The sequence below is a fragment of the Dermacentor andersoni genome, chromosome 9 (genome assembly GCF_023375885.2).
Source record: "Dermacentor andersoni chromosome 9, qqDerAnde1_hic_scaffold, whole genome shotgun sequence".
Lineage (NCBI taxonomy): Eukaryota > Metazoa > Arthropoda > Arachnida > Ixodida > Ixodidae > Dermacentor > Dermacentor andersoni.
In genome coordinates, this window is record NC_092822.1 from 5591063 (window position 1) to 5614313 (window position 23251).

Sequence of the window (23251 nt, forward strand, 5' to 3'; positions counted from 1 at the left end):
AAGAAATTGTGAGCTTCTAGGTGGCTGTACATGTGGAAAGTGATTATGTGCTCGAGCATTTTGTAACATATGCAGGTTAAAGATAAAGGCCGATAGTTGTCAGGAGTATGAACATCTCCAGATTTGTGAATTGGTATTATTTTTCCTATTAACCAATTGGTGGGTAACTTTCCAGGTGCTAGGGATTGTTGAAAAATATGGCATAAGATCTTGCTTGAGGCAGCGATGGTGTTCTTTAAAATCTTAGAATTAATGTTGTCAATACCGGCGGAAGTAGATATTTTGAGGTTACTAATGAGTAATTTAATGCCTTCAACACTGATAACGATTGGTTCCATGTATGCGGCATCAAGTTCCGGAAAAGTTGGAACATTGGAAAAGTCCTCCTGAGTGAAAACAGATGAAAAAAATGTGTTGAATACGGTGGGGCAATCGGCACTAGAAATAGGTATGTTTTCTGTTCTGTGCAAAGTTATGGTGTTAGTATCTCTTGTCGGAGATATGGTTTGCCAAAATTTTTTAGGATTGGAAGTTGGCAGCGATGGTAGGTCTTGCGAGTAGTATTTATCTTTGGCGGAAGATATCGCTGAGGAGTAATTGTTTAAAGTGTCTTTGTATATCTGCCAAGCCTCAGCAGTGCGCACGCGTTTAGCCCTGTTATAAGAACGCTTCTTTTTATTCCTTAGTTTGCGAAGAGACTTGTTGAACCAAGGGCTGGATTTGTCGTTAGTTATGGAGACTATCGGGATGTAACGGTCTGCTAATGCAGTTAATTTGTCCCTGAAGAACACTCAGTTGTCGTTTACGGATCGACAATTAAATTGTACCTCAACAGTAAGCCCTTGCACAAAATGCTATCGCAGCAGCAGCCTCTAGTGAGAGGTTGTAATACAAATCTCTTGGGCTGATAACTTGCAATGTACCAACATCTTGTAAAAACCTTAAAACTTAACATGAAAAAGTGATTCAATGCTTAGAAACATTGATGGGTGGAGGGGGATGTGTTGTCTGTATGCCGGGGCAAAGTACTTTTTTCTTTGAGCTTCTGCTTCCCGAGACTCCATCAAGACGCGAAGAACAGTTAGCGGCTCACTGCATTTGTTGCAGACAGGAGGCTGATCCCCAGTCAACAGGTAGGAATGAGTGCCATAGGTGTGGTCTATCCTAGACGGCTGAAATAACCTCAGTTTGTCTTAATTTTGTAAGCAGTGGCCAGTTTCCTACGTTTGGCTTAATAATGTGAAGTTTGTGGAGTGTTTCAGTGTCTCACGTACGTTGCCCATGGCTTCTCAGTTTCCTATGAAGCAAAGGCTTTAAATCTATAGCAGGGACAACTATGGAAGAATTTCTTGGTTTGGCAGTTACTGATGAAGCTGGTGAAGCAAGCATGGTGCCCTCGATGCTTCTGTGGCCAGGTACCCAGCACATTATGATATGTTGATGAGATGCATACAAAGCACATAGGATTGAATGAAGTTCATGTAAAAACAGGATTTTTATTCTTTTGTAGCGATATTAAGGTTTTGACAACGCTTACTGAATCTGTAAATACGATACCTTTTTGCAGTTTTAGTTTTTTCATACACCTTTTTATACTTCATACTTTTTCTGTAAAACATTTCAATCGCATCAATAAACTGAAACTGAAACCTTACAGCCGACAATAGTGCATAGGCTTCCACCGTTAAGATGCTTGTTTCCGGGTGCAAACGGCCACATTCCAAAAAAAAGGATTTGCCAACTGCAGCATGAGAAACACCGGCATGTGACATGCATCAGAGTAGAATTCTGGGCACAAGTACTTTGACTAAAGTTCTAGGAAGTGCATTTTTTTGTGTATTTCTGTAACATTCTTTGTAATTCCTGCAGAAGACGTGCCACAGTCTATCAGCTGTCACAGCCATGGTGGTACTGGCTTGGCTAGAGCCATTAGAGGGTTTTCAAGAAGTGGGACAGCCATTTCTTTGCTGAGGTTCCTCATACGTAGTCAAAAGAGTTGAATGTTGAGCTAGTTGGTATTCTGACATGAGGACTATCTTGATATTGACACGTGTACTTATCTTTATCAGGCGACCACGTTTCGCCGCCTAACAAATGTTATCGCACAGCGCGGGACGCGCCTGCATGTAAGCGAAGTTTCTGGAAAGTTATCGATGCTTCTATTCGCTGTCTGTTGTTGCCGAACCTTATGCTATCTGATTTCATCGCCTGACACGAATGGTGTAGAACTTTGTGGAAGACACGCACGTCCAAGCGATTAGTCTGAAACATTCGACGACTGCTGTATAAAAGCCAACGCGCTCAACCCGCTGATCAGATTTTCGACGATCGCCGAGCGTGTTCGCCACTATCGTTGTGCTATAAGTGTAGCCTGTTTTGTGGGCACAGGTTCGCCCAATAAAAGTTAGTTTTGTCGTTCACAGTATTGCTACTGTGTTATTCAACGTCACCACCACGTGACATCTGGTGGAGGTGCTTTACGTTCATGTACCGGACGCCCCCGACAAGCCGTAATTCAAGCCCGGACCGCGCCGTCCCGGAACATGGAATTCTACCAGAGACGACCAAGAAGATCGTCAGAGAAGTTCGTCCAGAGACGACCAAGAAGACAGCCCCAATGGCAGCCGGAGCAGCCCCAATATTTCTGCAGCAGCCCAGGGAGCCACCGACGTTCCGCGGTTCCACATTTGAGAACCCGGAAAGCTGGCTGGAGACGTATGAGAGGGTCGCTACGTTTAACAGTTGGGACAGCGACGACAAGCTGCGGCATGTCTATTTCGCATTGGAAGACGCCGCCAGGACCTGGTTCGAGAATCGAGAAGCCACTTTAACGACGTGGGACCTGTTCCAAAGCGGCTTCTTGCAAACGTTTACGAGCGTCATGCGAAAAGAGCGAGCCCAAGCTCTACTAGAAACCAGAGTGCAGCTGCCAAACGAGACGATCGTGATCTTCACGAAGGAGATGGCCCGTCTTTTCCGGCACGCAGACCCGGAAATGTCAGAGGAGAAAAAAGTTCGCTTCCTGATGCGGGGCGTCAAGCAAGGACTTTTCGCCGGACTTATTCGTAACCCACCGAAGACTGTAGCTGAGTTTTCTGCAGAGGCATCGACGATCGAGAAAACTCTGGAGATGCGCACCCGGCAATATAAGCACCAGGGGCTCATGCCGCAGTACGCCATCCAAGGACTTGGTTCCGAAGACCTTCAAGAGACCATCAGGGCCATTGTGCGTGAAGAACTGCGCAAGGTCCTGCCTTCGTCACAACCTCAAGTGGCCTCGATCGCCGACATCGTGAAAGATGAGGTTCAGCGATCACTTGGGGTTCCTGAGGTACAACCTCAATTACCGCAGCCCCAGCCAGAAGCGCTGACCTACGCCGCCGTCGCACGCCATCAAGGCCCCCCTCCACGACCGCGCCAGGGCCCTGTGACGCCGCAATTCCGTCGCCCGCCGCCGCCGCCGCCAGCATGCCCACCCGTCGCCCAGCGCACCCACGCGAGGAAGACGGACATTCGGCGAGCCCCCGACCACCACCCGCTCTGCTATCACTGCGGAGAAGCCAGCCATGTGTATCGCCAATGCCCATACCGCGACTTGGGACTGAGAGGGTTCGCCGTTAACGCGCCGCGTCCACAGCTTGGAGAGCACCCTCGTGACATCGCCGACTACCTCACCGCTACTCAGTGGAGCCTTCGACGGCCGTCCCGTTCGCCGTCACCAGGCCGCTACCTGTTGCCGCAGCGCCGACCATACACCGGCCCAGCCCGGGGCCGCTCTGCAAGCCCATATCCGGAAAACTAAAAGCAGCAACCGATGGAGGTGCGGTTGCTGTTCGTCGAACTGACGAAGATCCTCCGCCGCTGCCGAAGACGACGAAGAAACCATCTCGACGACCTAATGACGACACGCCGCCGTCCCAACGAAGTCAGGAAGCCAAGACTACACCGACGAAAGACGACTTGACGTTCCAGCTTCAGTTCAACATGACGCAGCCGTGATCCGACGCCAAGACCCAACTGCAATGCCAGACAAAGAACCACCGATCTCGACGTGCTTCTCGACGGTCACGCAGTCACTGCCTTAGTCGACACAGGGGCCGATTACTCCGTAATGAGTGGACACATCGCCGCCCAGTTGAAGAAGGTTAAGACTGCATGGGAGGGTCCCCAAATTCGGACCGCTGGAGGACACCTCATTACGCCGGCTGGAATCTGCATGGCAAGAATTACCGTTCATGACCGGACTTACCCTGCCACCTTCGTTAACCTCGAACAGTGTTCGCGAGACGTCACTCTTGGCATGGACTTCCTGAACCAACATGGCGCAATCATCGACCTGAAGTCAAAGTCCATAACCCTGTCGGAAGATCGAGCAATACCGCCGGAGAGCTCTAGTAGTCACTGTGCCTTAAGCGTGCTCGAAAGTCAAGTCAGCATCCCGCCTCGCTCCAGCATTGTCATTTCCATAGGCACCAAAACGCCTGCCGACGTAGAAGGCGTCATCGAGGGTGACCAACGTCTACTGCTAGACCGTGAAATTTGCGTCGCAAGAGGGATCGCTCGACTGCATGGAGGGAAAACTGAAGTGCTGCTGACAAACTTCAGCCAGGAGTTCAAGCACATCAACAAGGGCACGACGATCGCGTACATCGAGGAAATTCTTAAAACCAGTAATGCGTTTGTCCTCTCGGATTCCGCCGCATCTACCCCGACAACTATGGTTCCCGAACCAGACTACGACATTAATCCAAGTCTCCCCGTGATTAAGCAACAGCAGCTCAGAAGTTTGCTCCAACGATACAAAGGCTGCTTTTCAACGTCATCGAGGTTTCGACAAACACCAGTCGCCAAGCATTGCATAACAACCGAGGAGTGCGCTCGACCACTCGGCCAGAGCCCTTACCGAGTTTCGCCGCGAGAATGTGAAGCTATAAGACAACAAGTCGACGAAATGCTGCGCGACGACATCATCCAGCCGTCGAAAAGCCCGTGGGCATCCCCTGTTGTCTTGGTGAAGAAAAAGGACGGCACCTTACGTTTCTGCGTCGATTATCGTCGAATGAACAAAATCACAAAGAAGGATGTACACCCCCTACCACGGATAGACGACGCATTAGATCGGCTCTGCAACGCAAAATACTTCTCGTCGATGGATCTCAAGTCTGGCTACTGGCAAATAGAGGTCGACGAGAGAGATCGTGAAAAGACCGCCTTCATCACGCCAGACGGCCTCTACGAGTTCAAGGTCATGCTATTCGGACTCTGCTCGGCGCCTGCAACGTTCCAGCGCGTCATGGACACGGTGTTAGCAGGATTGAAGTGGCAGACCTGTCTTGTTTACTTGGAGGACGTCGTCGTCTTCGCCGAAAATTTCGACGATCACCTTAGGCGGCTTGTGACAGTACTAGAGGCCATCAAGTCATCAGGGCTCACTCTGAAGCCAGAAAAGTGCCGCTTCGCTTACGATGAGCTTCTGTTCCTAGGCCACGTCATCAGCAAGTCTGGAGTCCGCCCCGACCCGCAGAAGACAGCTGCCATCGCAAAGTTCCCGCAGCCCATTGACAAAAAGGCAGTGCGTAGATTTCTTGGCATGTCTGCCTACTACAGGCGATTTGTCAAGGACTTTTCACGTATCGCTGAGCCGCTGACACAGCTAACTAAATGTGACGTCGAGTTCAAGTGGGGAAACGCTGCAGGCTGACGCATTTCAAGAACTCAAACAACGCATGCAGTCGCCGCCCGTACTTGCGCACTTCGACGAGCACACCGATACCGAAATCCACACTGACGCCAGTAGCCTAGGCCTCGGTGCCGTGCTAGTCCAGAGAAAAGATGGTCATGAACACGTGATAGCTTACGCTAGCCGGTCGTTATCAAAAGCGGAAGGCAATTGTTCTACAACCGAAAAGGAATGTCTCGCCATCGTTTGGGCTACAGCGCAATTTCGCCCGTACCTATATGGCAGGCCATTCAAAGTCGTCAGCGACCATCACGCTTTGTGTTGGCTAGTGAAATTAAAGGATCCTTCAGGACGGTTGGCACGGTGGAGCCTAAGACTGCAAGAATATGATATCACTGTAACCTATAAGTCCGGACGAAAACACTCTGATGCCGATTGCCTATCATGCGCCCCCAGTGACTCGCTGCCACAAGATGACGAAGATGACGACGCCTTCCTCGGCATTTTAAGTGCAGAAGACTTCGCTGAACAGCAGTGAGCAGACCCGGAGTTGAAAAACCTCATCGAGTATTTGGAAGGGCACACCTACGTTGTCCCTAGGGCATTTAAGTGAGGATTATCTTCGTTCTCGCTTCAACACAACCTACCCGTAAAGAAGAACTTCTCACCAGTGCGCGCCAACTACCTTCTTGTTGTCCCGTCAGGACTGCGTCCAGAAGTATTGCACGCCCTACATGACAATCCGACCGCTGGACACCTTGGATTTTCCCGGACACTATCGAAGATACAGGAAAGGTATTATTGGCCGCGCCTGACCGCCGACGTCGCCCGTTATGTCAGAACATGCCGAGACTGTCAACAACGCAAGACACCATCGACAAGGCCAGCCGGATCACTACAGCCAATCGAGCCTCCTTACCGACCATTCCAGCAGATCGGGATGGACTTGTTGGGACCCTTTCCGACGTCAACAACCGGAAATAAGTGGATCGTCGTGGCGACGGACTACCTCACCCGCTTCGCTGAAACTAAAGCACTGCCGAAAGGTAGCGCCGCCGAAGTGGCGAAATTCTTTGTCGAAAACATCCTGCTGTGACATGGTGCCCCAGAAGTCCTCATCACCGACAGAGGAACGGCCTTTACAGCGGAGCTCACCCAGGCCATTCTGCAATACAGTCAGACAAGGCACAGGAGGACAACTGCCTACCACCCACAGACGAATGGTCTTACGAAGTGGCTGAATAAGACCCTCGCCGACATGCTAGCAATGTACGTCGACGTCGAACACAAGACCTGGGATGCCGTCCTGCCGTACGTAACATTCGCTTACAACACGGCAGTGCAAGAAACAACACAGATCACGCCGTTCAAGTTGGTTTACGGCAGGAACCCGACGACGATGCTAGACGCCATGATGCCGCACGTCACTGACGAAGAGAATCTTGACGTCGCTACCTATCTCCAGCGCGCCGAAGAAGCCCGACAGCTCGCCCGCCTACGGATCAAAAACCAGCAGCGTACCGACAGCCGACACTACAACCTCCGACGACGCTTCGTCGAGTACCAGCCCGGTGACTGTGTTTGGGTTTGGACCCCGATACGTCGACGAGGACTCAGTGAGTAACTATTGCGACACTATTTCGGACCCTACAAGGTCATCCGACGTATTGACCCACTGGACTATGAGGTCGTGCCAGACAGCATTTCGCATTCACAGCGGCGCCACGCACGACCTGAAGTGGTCCACGTGGTGAGTCTTAAACCGTTGTACGGACGCTAACGAACTTTCCTTATTTTGTTGTTTTCTTCGCTACGAGTGCTTATTTATTACTTTCGTTTGTTCGCAGCATCGGGTCGATACCTTTTAAGAGGGGGGTATTGACACGTGTACTTATCTTTATCAGGCGACCACGTTTCGCCGCCTAACAAATGTTATCGCACAGCGCGGGACGCGCCTGCATGTATGCGAAGTTTCTGGATAGTTATCGATGCTTCTATTCGCTGTCTGTTGTCGCCGAACCTTATGCTATCTGATTTCATCGCCTGACGCGAATGGTGTAGAACTTTGTGGAAGACACGCGGGTCCAAGCGATTAGTCTGGAACATTCGACGACTGCTGTATAAAAGCCGACACGCTCGACCCGCTAATCAGATTTTCGCCGATCGCCGAGCGTGTTCGCTGTTATCGTTGTGCTATAAGTGTAGCCGGTTTTGTGGGCACAGGTTCGCCCAATAAAAGTTAGTTTTGTCGTTCACAGTATTGCTACTGTGTTATTCAATGTCAGCACCATGTGACAATATAGTAGCGTGCAATGGGACGGCACAACAGAAAGGAAGACGTACACAGGTGCAAACTAACAAATGATTTCATTGATTACAAATGATTACATAACCACAAGTTGTGCAGGCACACCATTACAAGGAAAATTGAAATTCATCGAACAGGAAGTGAATAAACCGGGTGTGAAAGGAATTTCATTTCTGCATTGGACAGTGAAATCGATGTTTCACTTACACACTCCTGACTTGCTTTTCTGATTAAAAGAAATGCCTGTAACGTACCAAGACCGGTTTTTTGCTTGCTCTTTCCTAGGATTTTCATGCTATGGAAACGTGCACCACAAGTGGAACAGCTGCTGCAGTGGTCAGCAAGCTGCGTCCTCTTTTTTTAGCTAGATGTCTTGCATGCTCCCCGAGTCGATCATTGATGCATCGCCCAGTCTGGCAAATGTATACTTTTCTGCAGGATGGGGGATCTCGTGCACGACTTTGTTGGCGCACTCTACAGGATGCTTTTCATGGTTCTTTTTACAGCCCATATTTTTGTCTGCATAAGTGATGCAATGGCTCAGCTGAGCAAGCTTCTTGGTGGCTGACTAAACCATCAGTACATTAAACCAGGTAGCCACTTTTTTCAGGCAATGTGTGACCTTGTGCATGTACAGAACCATTTCCAACCTCCGAGTGCCCACCAGGGGTACCGTGGCATTCGTGCCAGCACAGTGCCTCAATTTCTTGAGGAGCATTTCCGCTACCGACACGACGACTGACACAGGGAAGACAACTGAAAAAAGCCTCCCCAATTGTTGATCAAAACTAGCTTGCACATCGTGAATAGACGACTTCCAAAGTGCGAATTCCAAACAGAGTGTTGAAATGCCTTTCTTAATTATCTTAGAGTGAGCTTATTTGTATGGAAGAAGCTCTTTTTGTGCATGCAGGGAATATGCCCAGCACACATGGCTTTCCGTGAACTTCAGGCGTAAATATAAAAAATGAAGCCTTCCTTCTTCTGGATGCCCATATGTAAAGTACACAATCATATTATTCATGCTAACACTGACACTGACCTTAATGTTTTTTGTTCGGTTTCGGTGTACAACTAGATGCGTAGACTCTTGTCTCCGTTGCAAATCACTTTCAAGATAGGTGCCGCGCCGAGCAGCCGCTGGGGTACAACGCCCCTCCTGTTTGCGCCAGTCCCGCACGCAAGTTTCCGGAACTCCGAACACCCGTGATGCGGCCCAATTTTCGTTCGTCTCCGCACACATCGTCACTTTCCTTTTAATTGCGGCGTCATTATGAACTCGGCATGTCTTTGCAGTCGGCACTTCCATGCTGATAGAGCAAATGCAAAAAAAAAGGGACGATGGACGGTGCACTAACCTAAGCCAAAGGAAGCATGGCCTAAACACACGTACTGCAGCACATGGAGGAAGCTACGGCAGCTAGGCTCGAAGCGCGTACGAGGCAGCCATGTTGAAATAGCAATGGCGATATGATAACGCAGATTTAGGGTCATACTCGATTCTAAGGCGCACACCATTTTTGGACCTGTCTTATTAGGAAAAAAGTGCAAGTTAGCTTGAGTAAGTATGATATACTACAGGCCCTTTTTCTTTCTTTCCGTGAATGTTATGGGTTCGTCGATGCGGGGGAAGCCTTTGTGCGGGAATGACCGCGATGGCACCTCGGGCATGTGCTTTTGTTGCTCTAAAATAAGAGCAACAGAAGCGAACCAAAAGTGGAAAAACTAGCGGCGTGATTTGTTATTGCTGTCACACACACACAGAAAGCGCTCCTATTGGCTGGTGCAGATCTGAATCGCCAGCACATGTTTCGCACGCATTTTGACAGCGGCGAGTTGTGCATTTCTCTGACCCAGCAAAGTTTGGTGATCGTGGTAGAATGTGTTGCTAGCTTGTGTTAGTTTCATTGATGCACCCAAAATGTTAAATTGGTGAATGTACAATTCAAATGGTCGTATCATAAAGAAGGGAGAGAGGCTCAGTGCCACACGTGCGTGTTCGTGTGTGTTGCAACGACAGCATGACGACGACTCTGTGAGAATGACGCAAATATGATAATGGCATGGCGGTGGACTGACGATGATGGAATGATGATGACGGTATGACGAGGATAGCTTGAAGATAGTGGCATGAGGACAACGATATGACACAGTCAGAGTGAACACGACAGAACTATCTGGATGACACAACAAATGAGCGATCACGATGGCATGAAGGCGAAGTAATGACGACAACGGCATGACAGTGATGGCGTGTTGGCATTGGAGCTCACATCTGCTCTTACGTGTATCACCTGCCACTGTAGGCCATCTCACTATTCACAATATCCACTGTTTGTTTACACTATGTCCAGTACTGACTAATTGTACAAGACTGTAGCCAGCAGTCAGCAAGGATGACAATGGTATGACGACAACAACATGATGATGAACATAAAACAATAGAATGACGGCAACTGTATATCAACAATGGCATGACATGACAGCATGATGATGGCACGATGTAAATCCTGGCTAATGCAGAAGACCGCCCAGCACATTTTTGTGTGGCTGGCTCACCTTCCGAGAGTACAAGCCGTGGGCATGACGACAATGGGACAACGACAGTGGAAACACTACAACAGAAAGACGATGATAGATAGACCCTGAAAACATGACAGTGCGAAAATGATCACAAGTTGGGTGTAATGACAGGAGTGCTGTCCTGTGTATGAGCTATTTGGCAAGATCACAGCCAGCGAGAAGCAGCAGGACAGTCAAAGAAAGAAAGCTTAACTTTAAAACCAAATTGAATGATAAGCTACAAGCACAGACTCACCAATGATCCTGCCAACTTCTTTTGCAGGCACAACCATCAGCTCAGTATCTGTGCTCCCATCAGGACCTTGCCTCCAATTGTGCACACCACTTGACCGCTGACTGCGTCCTTCCAGGTTAGTTCGGCTCTGGCCCCAGACAGATTTTCTGGGAAAGAAAATGACAGAATAATGCTTCCCCCTCATGGTAGTCAACTTCTTGTGCTTTTGTGCATAAATTTTGAGGAAAGAATGCCTTTAACAGTGCCCTCTTTCAGTGACTGTATGATCCTGGTTGGACAGGATAAAAATAACCATACCAATATAAGCTGTGGTGCTAATATCTGCTGCATGAGTACAATGCACTAGAAACCATGCATGTGAATATAAAAGGATCTGCTTTAATATTCACAGTGCACAGCAAGACCAGATATGCAGAAAAATATGGGAATAAGTTTCTGTACACTTCTAAAATTAAAATTAAATTATGGAGTATTATGTGCTATAAGCTGTGGAGGTGCACCACAGTGTGACAGTCACGGCGCTTACGGGCAAAGGCTCAACACATGACCGATCGAGTATGCGTGCCTGCTGTGTTAGGGCTAACCGGGTAGTGGTCCACCAAGAGCGAGAACAAGTCGCGGGAGCAGAGGTCTCACGTAACCACATCATTGCGGATCACCGAGCATCTGCCGCAGCTATGAAGCACTCAGAGGAAGAGAGCTTGGGTGGAGAAGGCGCCTAAGGGCTGCCACTCGGGAGGCCAATCAGGGCGCGCCCTGGTAACGTGTGCTCGTGCGGCAACTCGACTCAGTGAGGGGGAAGCACAGTTTGCAGAGGAAATTAAAGCTCCGGCGCACTACAGCAGTAGTTCCAGGAGATCAGATTACAGCAGTAGTTTAAGAAGATCAAGCTAAGCATTATAGGGGGCGCTGGCTAAGCCCAACACGCGAGCTGGGGGACGAGGTGTGGAATTGCACCTCAGTCCCCACAAGGCACCATCTGATTATAAGACACGCTGTAGTGGCAGATTAATTTTTACTACCTGGAGTTCTTTAATGTGCACCTAAATCTATGTGCACGAGCATTCTTGAATTTTGACCCCAATGAGACGCAGCCGGCACTGCCAGGAACGAGCCCGCTGCAACGCCATAGCCACTAAGCTTACCGCGGTAGGTGCTGTACGTATCTCTCAACGAACTTGATGCACCCTACCTCAATCAAAATCAAACCATTGTTTTCATACACTCCATTTAGTACCTGGAAATTAATGCTGCAGAGCTACACAAGTAGTGTGGTCATGCAAGTCTCACTTGGCACATTGTGCGGTGCGATTGCTTCTATTTTGCTACTCTCTATATGGAATAAGCACTTCAGGAATTCAAACTACAGTTGTGGACAAAGCATTATATCAAATGTCAGAAAAACAGGTATGCCAGGGTTCGTCCCATGGTAGGCAGTGGTGGAAATGCTGCCCACCGCTCCTGTTTACCACCTACCCCTTAAGGGGTGGCAATTATAAAATGGTCGATTAGTCCAAGTTTTCCTACTTCTTTTATTTATTTATTTTTTTGCGATTCACAGGTGTTTATTTACCACATGGGGAAATACTTGAAATTGAATTTGAGAAAATAGCACTTTTCTAGCGTGCTGTTGTAAAAAAACGTAGCACAAAACTGAGCTTCAGGGGCTACCACTGCACCGAAAATTGTGCGGCTTTCAGTTGTTTCTTGAAGAGCAGCAGATACCCAGTAACACAAGTTGGTGTGAAACAGGTTAACTAATGAGCGGCACATACACATAGCATACTGGTACCTCAACTTGGCCGTGACAAATGCTTTCGAACCTGGCTTTATCATCACAGCAGCCTGATACTCCAACCGTTAGACCATGGACTACCCAGTAATCGAAGTTGTCAGAAAAATGGTCAGACAAACCGACCCCGAAAAGTGCGGCACCCTAATAATACGATTCCGGCAGAACCCATCTCAGAATGAATGCAGCATTTGTGGGGTTTCGGGCTATCGTGGTGGTTGTCTGGAGCCATTGCATTGCGTTTCCGGGAGCTCCATGTCCCTCTCCTCCCTGCCTGGACGTGGCAGCAGCGGGTCAAAAACAATATCCCTCGCTGTCATCCCGCCCATGCGAAGGTCAATGGGCTTCACCCATTGGCCGACATTTTGGTGGCATTCAGGCACTGCTTGCTTGCGCTCCAGGTACGCACATGCAAGATGGGGCCTGAAGGGAGATCACATTGGGGCGTCTGAAGATGTGTACGTGTTCCTCTCTGCCAGCCGCCAGCCAATGGTTACTTCGGCTCAGCGGGGTCCCGTCATCTTGATGTCCTGAGGCAGCGTCTTTCGATCGTGCCCCCATCTGTTCTTGTTTCTTTTTGTTTCCATTTCCTCTGCTGTAGGGGCGCTTGATGGCAGGCACAGGCCAAAGGATGGGCAGCCTCTTATTGCTGGGTTCTTTGTTCTCTTTGTCGCGGTGCACAGTTAGCGGCCACTGTTGACCATTTGACCATGCTTTGTGTCGCAATTAGATTTAGATTTGGACGCTTTGTTCAAACTTATGTTTGTATCGAACACCAGAGCCTAATAAATGTTATTTCTTCTTTCCAGAGTGCTTCCCCTAGGGTTTACCTTGCTGTGAGTGCAGTCTCGTCTTCCCCTAGCTGGGGCCGGTGAGCTGGCCCGAGCAGGTGCGGATGCAGCGCCCCACATGCACGGCGGCTTGGAGCCTTGAACCTGCGGTGGTCGTCTGGCGTGCACAGCATCAGAGCGCGCGCACCATGAGCGTAGTGAGAGACCACAAATTGCCATAAATTGGCGCCCAACGTGGTGCCAGGGACCCAATCAGCCTCTGGTTGCCTAATATGCAAGCTGCTGCATTGCTATGGTAGGGATTGCCATGAACACGCTTTGTTAACGAAGCCATGTCTATCCACTGTGTGCCAAATTCATCTATTTTCCTCTCACTCTTTCTGTCATGCCTTGGCTCAGTAAAACTAGCGTGGTAAGCATGTTGGACACCTGCTTCAATGTTCTGTACTGCGAAACGCAGACAAGAAAAGGCGTCAAGTGACGGCCGAGATGCTGGAGTTGTCCTCGGTTGCGGAGATCATGCGAGAGCCGGAGTCTTGCTGATCCGTACCGGGAGGGCTGACTTTTCCGTCCTCCAGAGTGTTCAACGATTTGGTGAGTCCGATGGATTTCCTTGAGCCTCTAACACCGTTACCATTCTGGCGGCTGCTAATTGTGCGGACTGCTTGGGAACAGTGCCTCTAGGGCCAGCTATTTCGGCAAATATGCGCGTTCTCCTATTGTTGGCGTGGTTCAGTGGCCAGCCCAGCAGTTTTCGGCTGATGCATGCCTTTCCTCGCAACATTTAAGCTGTAATGGTTGACACCCTATTACTATGCCCTGTGTCACCAAAAGCCTCCATTTAGGCAGACTGGTTGGTGGTGTTGCCTTCTGCACCATCAACTGAGGGGCAAAACTGGCAGTGCAATAGCCAAGCTGAGACAAAGGCCAGAAAACAAGCCCGCCCCATGAAGAAGCAAGCGTCCCACAAACCCGCGGCGATGACGGAGAGGACAGCCCAGGTGGAGTCAGCCAGGGTAACGAAACCAGCCACCCCCAATGGGGTGTCGGAATCGTCCCTTTCTTATTATTTTTTTAAACGGCCCGAACAGCACCAAGGGGACTGCAGAGCGACCCATTTTGTAAATAATTGTTAATAGTTGTTCGACAGCCTCAGGGAGACGGTGCACCGGAACGTGGCTGGTATCGCACGAGCACAGGCGCCATAATGTTGCTGGTATTGTAATGGCCGCGAGGGCCGGACGCAGCATGTGTTGTTGTTGCCCCGGAAGGGCTCGCTCTGTGGGATCACGAGCTTGGCCAATGAAGATCACATGCCACCCGCTAACCCTGCAATGTAAGAGTTATGTTTAAGGTGGTAACCCCCAGCGTTGGAGAAACGCAATTTAGTATCCCTCCAATAAGTATTGGACAGGCATCAGTGCCAAGGTTTTCTTTAAGATCGATTTGCTCTGCGACTTGGCCCGGCATGGAGCGACTTTTCGTTTAAGGCTGAACCTTGTGTGTCTGTTCATTACATAGACATCGCGTCGTCGAAATCAATTTTGCTTGGTGTCGCGGATGAACAGTGTGCGTCCGTGGAAGGAATTTCCGCTAGTGACGAAGCCCTATGTCGTTACGCTAGTGAAGACCCCGTTTACTCTGTCTGGCTGAACTCAGATGGAGTAGCCATTCATACTGAGACAAGACTTGCCTATGTAAATTCACAGCTTTGATCAGGCATTCATTTCTCTTGAAAAAGCTCTCAGCGATGCACTTCGCTGAAATCAGGCAGGCTGCTCTCCGTCCTTCTCTGTCCTTGTTTTCCGTTGTTCAGCATTTCTCAATTAGGCTAATTGTTTCTCTGTGTTTTACCTTGGGTATGTTCTGCCTTGCTTTTATGTTAGTCATTTATTTGTATGTATGTGTCTTGCGCTCCGAGAATGTTTCGTGTGCATTTTCACTCCCGCATTGCGCCAGCGGGTGATGTCGACTTGGATGGAGGCATGGCGAAGGCGAGGCTGCGAATCAGGCTGTGTGGTCACGACGCTCGGCACGGATCGTGGACGTACCATGCAGCGGGCACCGCCAGAAGCACTGGCACCAGAGGCCGTTGCCGGACGCTGTTGAAGTAGCGTAAAGTCACGCCTGGCATGTCTTGGGGTTCAGACTCCCCGGATATTTTTAGTGTGGACATTCCTTGTATGTCTTCTGAAGAGCTTATGTTAGTTTCTTTTATTTTGATTGATGGAATAGGCCAACGTTTTGCTATTTTCCTTTGTTCGCATTTGTCTTTTACTGTTACTGTTACTTTTTCTTTGGTGGATGCTTTTATTGTGCATGTTAGCATTAAAGCACGAGTTCGTGTGGACTTTTTTGTTAATTTTGTGTACCTCAGACCTACCTATTCAACTTATCCTAATGGCTTTCTTTGATGTTATTTTTTTTAGGCTGGTGATTTTAGGTTCTAGTGCCAATGGATAGCTCCGGTATCGCATTGTAATGACCATTTCTTTTTCTTTGTATTTCTTCCTTGGCCGACACTGGAGCCACCAGCCTTGCATTGGTAGGGGGCATATAAGGGGGGAGGGATGTGTTTGTGTTTGGATGGATTGCGTTTCCAGTGGCTCCATGCCCCTCTCCTCCCTGCCTGGATGGGGTGGCGATGGGCCATAAAACACTGTCACTCGGCTGTCATCCCACCCACGGGAAGGTCAACGGGCTTCACCCATTTGCCGACATTTTGGTGGGATTTGGGCCCTGCATGCGTGCGCTCCAGGTATGTGCGTGCAAGATGCGGCCCGAGGAGAGCCCACATCAAGGCGTCGGATGGTGTGTACGTGTGCCTCTGCCACCGCCGGCGGGTGGTTACTTCAGCTCATCTGGGTCCTGGCCTCGACGGGCGCACACTCTTCCACCGTGTCAATGTCCTGAGACAGCGTCTTGCGATCGTGCCCCCGTCTGCTTCCATTTTTCACTGCTGTGGGGGCACATGATGGCAGGCGCTGGCCAAAGGATAGCCAGCCTCTTACTGCTGCGTTTGTTTGTTCTTTGTTCTCTCTGTCACGGTACGCCGTTAGTGGCCACCGGCGACCAGTTGGCCAGGTTTTGTGTCTTAATTAGAATTAGATTTGGACATGTTGTTTAAAGGGACACTAAAGTGAAAAATGATTTCTTCTGCGTCAGTAAATTACCGTTCTACGACAGCAAAAACACCCCTCTTACAACGATAAGACGTTTGGTAAGCCAGAAAAAGCGCAAGAACGAAATACGGGTGGCGACGGGTTCCCGCACCTGGGGGCTGTGACGACTTCGATTTTGATGGCATCTTCTAGGGCCTACTAATTAAATATAGCGGTACAGATTGACTACATTGGTTTCTAAAGGAACCAAATATTAAACATGTCAAGTTTCGGGAACCTTTATTCAGCCAACGCGGCCCAAATGCGAAAACATACTTTGGAGTCCCTGACGTCACGCTGACGTATCGGCACTGGGGTTTCGGCACGAAACTCAAATACTGATACTTGGACCTTCATTTTCTCATCTAATAATCAAACTATCTTTCTGAAATGACTGCCTGCAGGGTTCTCAAACAATGCTTCATTAGTCTAAACTGATTTATTGTTTCGCTTTAGTGTCCCTTTAAACTTGTGTTTGTATCGAACACAAGAGCTTAACCCTTTGACGGTCAACGACGTAAAAATACGGCGCCATCTGTACGTTTAAAAAGCGCGCCAATTTTCTAACTTTTTCTTCTCTGTGTGCTGCCACTATGTGGGGATACAGGGGATTTTTTTAGCGTACCTCCGTCTCTCGGTTTTCATTGCATGGTTTGTTTGAGCGCTAGTTTGCTCCCACGCGTCTACATACTACCGCTCGCACATTGGCAGCGCGCGAGCAGGCGGCTGTTTGGATTTTGTTTCACGGGCGGTTTCGGCTTTTTGCGCTTGCGAAACTGATGGCTATCTCGTTCCTAATCGCTCCAAGGGCGACCGCTTGTTTCTTGCTCGTTTAGTGCTCACAGGGGTGCACATAGGAAGGATGCTGCTGTGCATGCGTTTTCGTTTTTCTTTTTTTTTAAGACTCGCGAAAACTAATTGCCCTAGCTGGTTGGCGATAAGATGAAGATTAGCGGAAGTTTCTCACACATATTGCTTTTTTTGATGGGCACACAACCAGTTTTCTTGAGTGCGCGCACCTACGCAGTTAGATTACGCTATGGACGTACATATTAGTATAAGAGCAGGAACATTTGAGGCTTGCGAAATATTCTCGTCTGCACATTTTCAAAGCCTTCAAAGCCATAAAAATGCAGAAAACTTGTAATTCTGATATCTTTATTTCCTTTTTTATTGTTGTTATTCATGAATGAAGAGTGCATATATACCAATGCAAAATATTTTTTCTCACTTCACGGTCACCCTAGAAAAATTACGGTAATTTTTTTCTTTCGAAATAAGTCCCTAAGAAGAACCGGAATCTGCAATAAAAAAAATCGACCCTGGGCGGTCGCATATGGCGAAAAAAATCGACCCTCAAAGGGTTAATAAATGCTATTTGTTGCTTGTAGAGAGCTTCGCCTAGGGTCTCCCTGTTACGTGCATGGTCTCGCCTGCTAGCTGGGAACGGCGCGTGCGCACGCAGCGACGCGTAGGTACACGGAGGGAGCGGGAGCAGGCGCAGACGCGATGCCCTGTATGCATGGCAGCTCAGAATGCTCGAACCCGCGGTAGTGGTCCGGCATGCACGCTCTGATATCGTGCATGCCGTGAGCGTAGCGAGGAGATCATACATAGAAGCAATTAGCACTGAAACAATCTAGTGACACACTGCATTGACACCACCAAAACACATCATGTATGAGGCCTATATGCACTCGAGCTCCTCTATAGCACTTCCCTCTGGGCACAGTGCACCACCTATACTCTCAGTGGTAGCTGCAGGGCTCCTTAGCCAATAGGAACGCTGAGTGCCCCTAAAAACATGTCTTCACCTGCATCACTGTGATGAGTGCAGTGCAAGTGCCATGGATGGCAAGGAGAAAAGAGGACAACAAAGAGTGCGCACGCGGTCATGGATCCCATGCTAGCAAAAGCAGATGACATAGAAGAGCGTCAAGCATGAGAACAAAAAGCGTAAGCAAGAAATAAAGGGGGAAATAAGCCAATCATTGGAAAACATGGAGCTCCGAAGGTCACCAATCCTGGAAAGACACAAGGGCCAGAGCAGAAGAAAACGCAAAGCGCAGGGTTGGAAGGAGAATTGCAGGGAAACCATGGAAGGAGGTCGGCCACTAGACCGGGCGTTTAAGACATGCTGTTGCGTTGAAGGCCCGAGCCATCAAGCCTTCACCTGATCGGGACGACCAACCGTGAATCACAAGGCCTGTGGACTCCAGTGCCCAAGGGCAGAAAAGACTGCAGGCTCGAGCTACCCGACAGCTGCTCGGCCAGGAAGTCACTAACCCTTGCTGAATCCTCTTCCAGAGTTCGATGTCGTACCGGCACCTCCTCCACCGGCTGGAGACTGCCTCGAGCCAGTCATCCGTGACCCGTCACTCAACACCACTGCTGCCTTGGCGAGAGCTCCACCGTCTACTTCATTGCCTCGCCTGCCCTCAGTCACCGGTGATCTCATTTGCTTTGACGATACCGCACGGTCTCTCTCACAACTTGCTTTGCTTTGATTGTTTGTTAGTTTTTAGATATGTGTTGCAATTGTATCTTGATCTTAATATTTCATTAAGTTTTAGTAACTATTTTTTCATCCTGGGTACATGAAATGTACTACTATGTGGTTTCCTAGGACAAACAGCTTTGTCCTTGATTGGGTAATCTGGGGTTCTGCCTCAGGGACCCATTCGAAACCCTAGAAAAAGAACTTGCATCGCAAATTCGCATTTGCGACAGGATAAAACCATTCGTTACTACGGTTGTTCTGAAAGCCCGGAAAATGACCAGCACGTGAGAGTGGATGGCGTTGACAGAGCCAATGGGACTTGAGCGAATCGAGTTGAAGGCCTGGTATGAGGAACAGGAGGCCTGAGCGCAAGACCAGGCTGCAGCATGAAGGGCGGAAAGACAGGGGATCGAATGGGAGTGTGACGCGAAAATGGGGCTCCTAGAATGCAAACAAAATGAAAAGGGAGCACCATGAACTTGAGAGAGCTCTGCAGTTGCGGCTCACAGTCGCATAAGCTGAAGGCAATTGTGGGGAGACAAGTCAACGGCAGTTGGATGTGGAAGAGAGAACACTTCAGTTGCGCCTTACAATGGCTGAACGGAAGGCACCCCAGAGAGCCAACTTGGGCCACTGATTATGTGCCACTCTCTCACACCAGCTTGAGTCACTGGGTACGTACTAATGCATCTGTGCCATTCTATATGTGAAAAAAATTTAAAAATGGGGAAGCATGAGAGAGGGTCTTGGCCACACCATGGAACTCCTTAACTGCCAATGACGAGATAACTCGTTATCACGAGCGTTTTCTGCTGCTGATGACGAGTTAATTTGTCTTGAATTTTCGGCAACTTATGCACAAGCGTATCTGTTCAGTTTTGACAAGAAAATAATACACAATGACTTCAACCAATTTTTGTTTCTTTTTTAAAATTTGTCCCAGCAGTTAAGGGGTTGAATTTGTCCCGGCAGTTAAAGGGTTAACACTTTCTGGTCATGTGGAAGGCACCTTCCAACACACGGAAACATTCGTTCCATCGGATGTTAAGTAGCGCCCAACACATGCACGGGCGCTACAACAGTCATTTGGGTTGATAGCGCAAGCTTTCAGGTAACTTTTTCAAGTAATAAGTGCACTTTGCAATGTCACCAGACAAGGGCAACACTTCCTTTTTCTTCCTTCATGTTTGAAGGGATTTTCGCACTATTTGTTGCGTGACATGCTGATAGGATGGCGGTGCTTTCTGCACATGCATTTTATGGATGAAATTCATGCAAGTTCAGTGAATCAGAACATGATTTTATTGCTGTGGATGAATATATTTTGCCTTCAGATGGTCAACCAAAGTCCTCGAATGACAGCACTTCAGAAGAGAGCAACTATGACCTATAGTGCAAATCCTCGCCTCTACAAAGGAGAGTGCTTTGAGCACTAGCACACAGTGCTCAAGTACTGTTGAGAGCCTCAGGGATAAGTAAATTTTCTGAAGTATATCACTTAACAAGCATTTGTTTACCTGAGTGCTTTTTCAGTGCAATGTATAAATGCACGAAATGGTGCTTGACTGCAAAGGGTTAATAAACACTCTGCACTTGTGCATCTAACAACTCTGTTTCTGTCCCATTACTTGCATCATTATAATCATCACAATGCATAAAACCTATCGTAACACAACCATCAAAAGAAATATTGTTAATCACAATTACCATCGCCAATCACCAAATGATGGATGCGCCGTCAATGTTTATTGATTTTCACATGTGGTTCTGCAACTGCAAAACAAATGGTGTTAAATGTTTTACTGGATGCACTATGCAAACATGCAATAGTGTGCTCAGTGGTGCAGGTGTGAACTTGGCCTAAATATATTAACCGATCTCCGAGCATACTCTTCACTGCCAGAACGAATTTGCGGTGGCATGGTTTACGATTGTTCAAACAACTGTACAACGATGCCAGCATTCGAGAACACGTTTCTGCGATAGGTGAACGTGTGAACACGCCTTAACGACTGCGGTCGTGCAGGTGCAGTGAGCTTACAGTAAACTCAATCGGGCTACCGGCCTTACACCTGAAGTGACTTCCATCGTATGGTACCATAGTCAGCATAGTCAGTCCATCCATCAGTCACCATAGCCGCACAAGGCAAGGTATTGTGTTGCAGAAATCGCGGAGAGCTGTAATTTTTAATCGTGTTTTTTGCTAGTTGTAAAGTGTCGTTATTTCGCATTATTGGCGGCGCCTCCAGAACGCCGTAGCGGCAACGGGGACACCAAACCTGGAACCCGGACTGGGCCATGGGTTGGGGCTCGCCGAGGCCTGCGCGTGCAATGGGTGTATATGATCGGCTGTAATAGCTGTCAGCCAATTTTGTAGGCGAACACCCCATGGCCCGCTCAGGCCTCGGCAGCACTAACCCACGGACCGCCCTGTTTGCATTACCTGTCACGGTTGTCGCCACCACCAGAGAACGTCTTTCCACCGATGTAGTGTCTGGAGTCATAGGTTGGCTGTGGAGGCGTAGGAACATATTCTTCTTCAATCCAGAAGTCATCTTCATCCTTTGATGGAGGGCTCTCGGCTGTCCAAGGCATGACAACCTGCAGTAAACTCAAGATACGACGAAAATGCTAGTTTGAAAGTAACGGCCCAAAACCTTAATAAGATAATGCTGTGGAACTCATACTTATGCATCGTGTTGTTTCGCAGAGGGCAAGCCATAAGTGAACAAAATGTAACGTCGTGCTATTCTATAGTACACTGCAGCCTTGCAGCAACGGCGCCGTTCAAAATACAATTGCGAATATTTACTCACAATGCCCTTACCTTCAGGCCGGAATCTTTCACTGAAAAGGTAATCGGTCCGTTAGTGGCGAACAAGCCGAACAATAACGCAATTTTTCGCTGAGAACATGGAACATTCGCGCAAGCTGACGTCGCGCAAACGAGAAACAACCCTCCGAGTACAAATGAGAGTGGGTTGAGCGGGTACACGAGACGACGAGACGTTTATTTGAGGGATCGCCAGTTGTTTGTGCGCAGGCGCGACTAAGAGGGGGCGCGAGAGAGAGAAAATGGTTTTACAAAACATTCATTTGAGGGATCGCCAGCCGCTTTTGCGCAGGCGCTAATAAGAGCGGGCGCAAGAGAGAAAAACGGAGAGCCTTTCCTCCTGTCTGGCTTGGGCGATCCGGCGCGGCGCTGCTTGAAAGTATGCGTGCTGCGGAACGATTTCGAGATGTTTTAGATCTTACTTTTTGAAATTTACGCCATGTTCGTTCATATAAGGTCGTCAGGGAAGCCTTTCGGTGCATCGGTAACTACTATAGGCGGAATTATGTCTTGGGGGCGCAAAAATGTGACGCGCATAATCAGCCGCGGTGTACGCGCATTATCAGTCGCTGTGCGTGTATGTGTTCTTTACTATTTTGATTATATCGATTTTAAATCAACAAAGGAAACCGGCGTGTCTGTATTACCAGCATTAAATGGTAAATCAGCTCACTGTCTGGTCGATTGGCGTAGGGAGTAAAACATAAGAGCGCGTGCTGTGCACGGCCAACCTAAGGCAACCACGAAATATCTCAGCGGCAAGCGCTATCAAATATTTGTGATACACTGGCATCGTTCTCACGCATTTCAAGTCTAGTATGCTTGAAATTACCATATGTCTACGCTAGCCTTGCTGCATGTGGCCCATGGCGCTGCTCAACACAGCGATCACTGCGGTTGATGAGTCAGCACGATACATATATATAAGCTGTGTGCTTCGGCATTGCCCTTTTGGCCTGTATACAGCCATATAATATATGAGAGGGTTCGCATAAAAAGAATGCGATGGCTATCTTTGAGCGCAAGATTTCCCTAATACGTGTGAGTGCGTCGTAGAGAAATGAACGAACACAACCGCAAAAAAAAAAATTCGGTTATCATCCTGTTTCTCTAAAAAGCAAGAGAAAACGGGCTAACGCCGCACAACGTTTATAAATATATAACCGCTGATGCCCTATGCTTGGACCATGCGCTATATAGAACAAAGATATCTGTAATTCAGCACCTACTACTGCTTAGGACGCTCGCGCAGTTCGTAAACGGTCGCTTCGCTGGACAAGCTTAATTCAGACTGTAAGGTATGAAGCTATTACTAGCCAAAACTTTTATTCATAGGTGGAAAAGGTGGAAACCTCATCCATTGAACCA

The 23251-nt window shown here is 48.6% G+C and overlaps 1 protein-coding gene across 4 annotated transcripts in view; it reads right to left on the minus strand.

Annotated features, from left to right (window-relative positions):
* LOC126527421 (probable ATP-dependent RNA helicase DDX43) overlaps positions 1-22047 on the minus strand; it is a 269054-nt gene extending 247007 nt beyond the window's left edge. Inside the window, exons 1-3 of one of the 4 annotated variants that reach the window (XM_050175254.2) lie at positions 21878-22044; positions 21494-21651; positions 10807-10952 (exon numbers count right to left, since the gene is read on the minus strand). In XM_050175254.2, coding sequence (XP_050031211.1) covers positions 10807-10952; positions 21494-21645 — 298 coding nt within the window. In that variant the 5' untranslated portion in view covers positions 21646-21651; positions 21878-22044. Of the gene's footprint in view, positions 1-10806; positions 10953-21493 lie in introns of all 4 variants that reach the window. The other 3 variants (XM_050175255.2, XM_055068441.1, XM_055068440.1) reach the window with 3 other exon arrangements.
* Positions 22048-23251: the final 1204 nt, after the last annotated feature.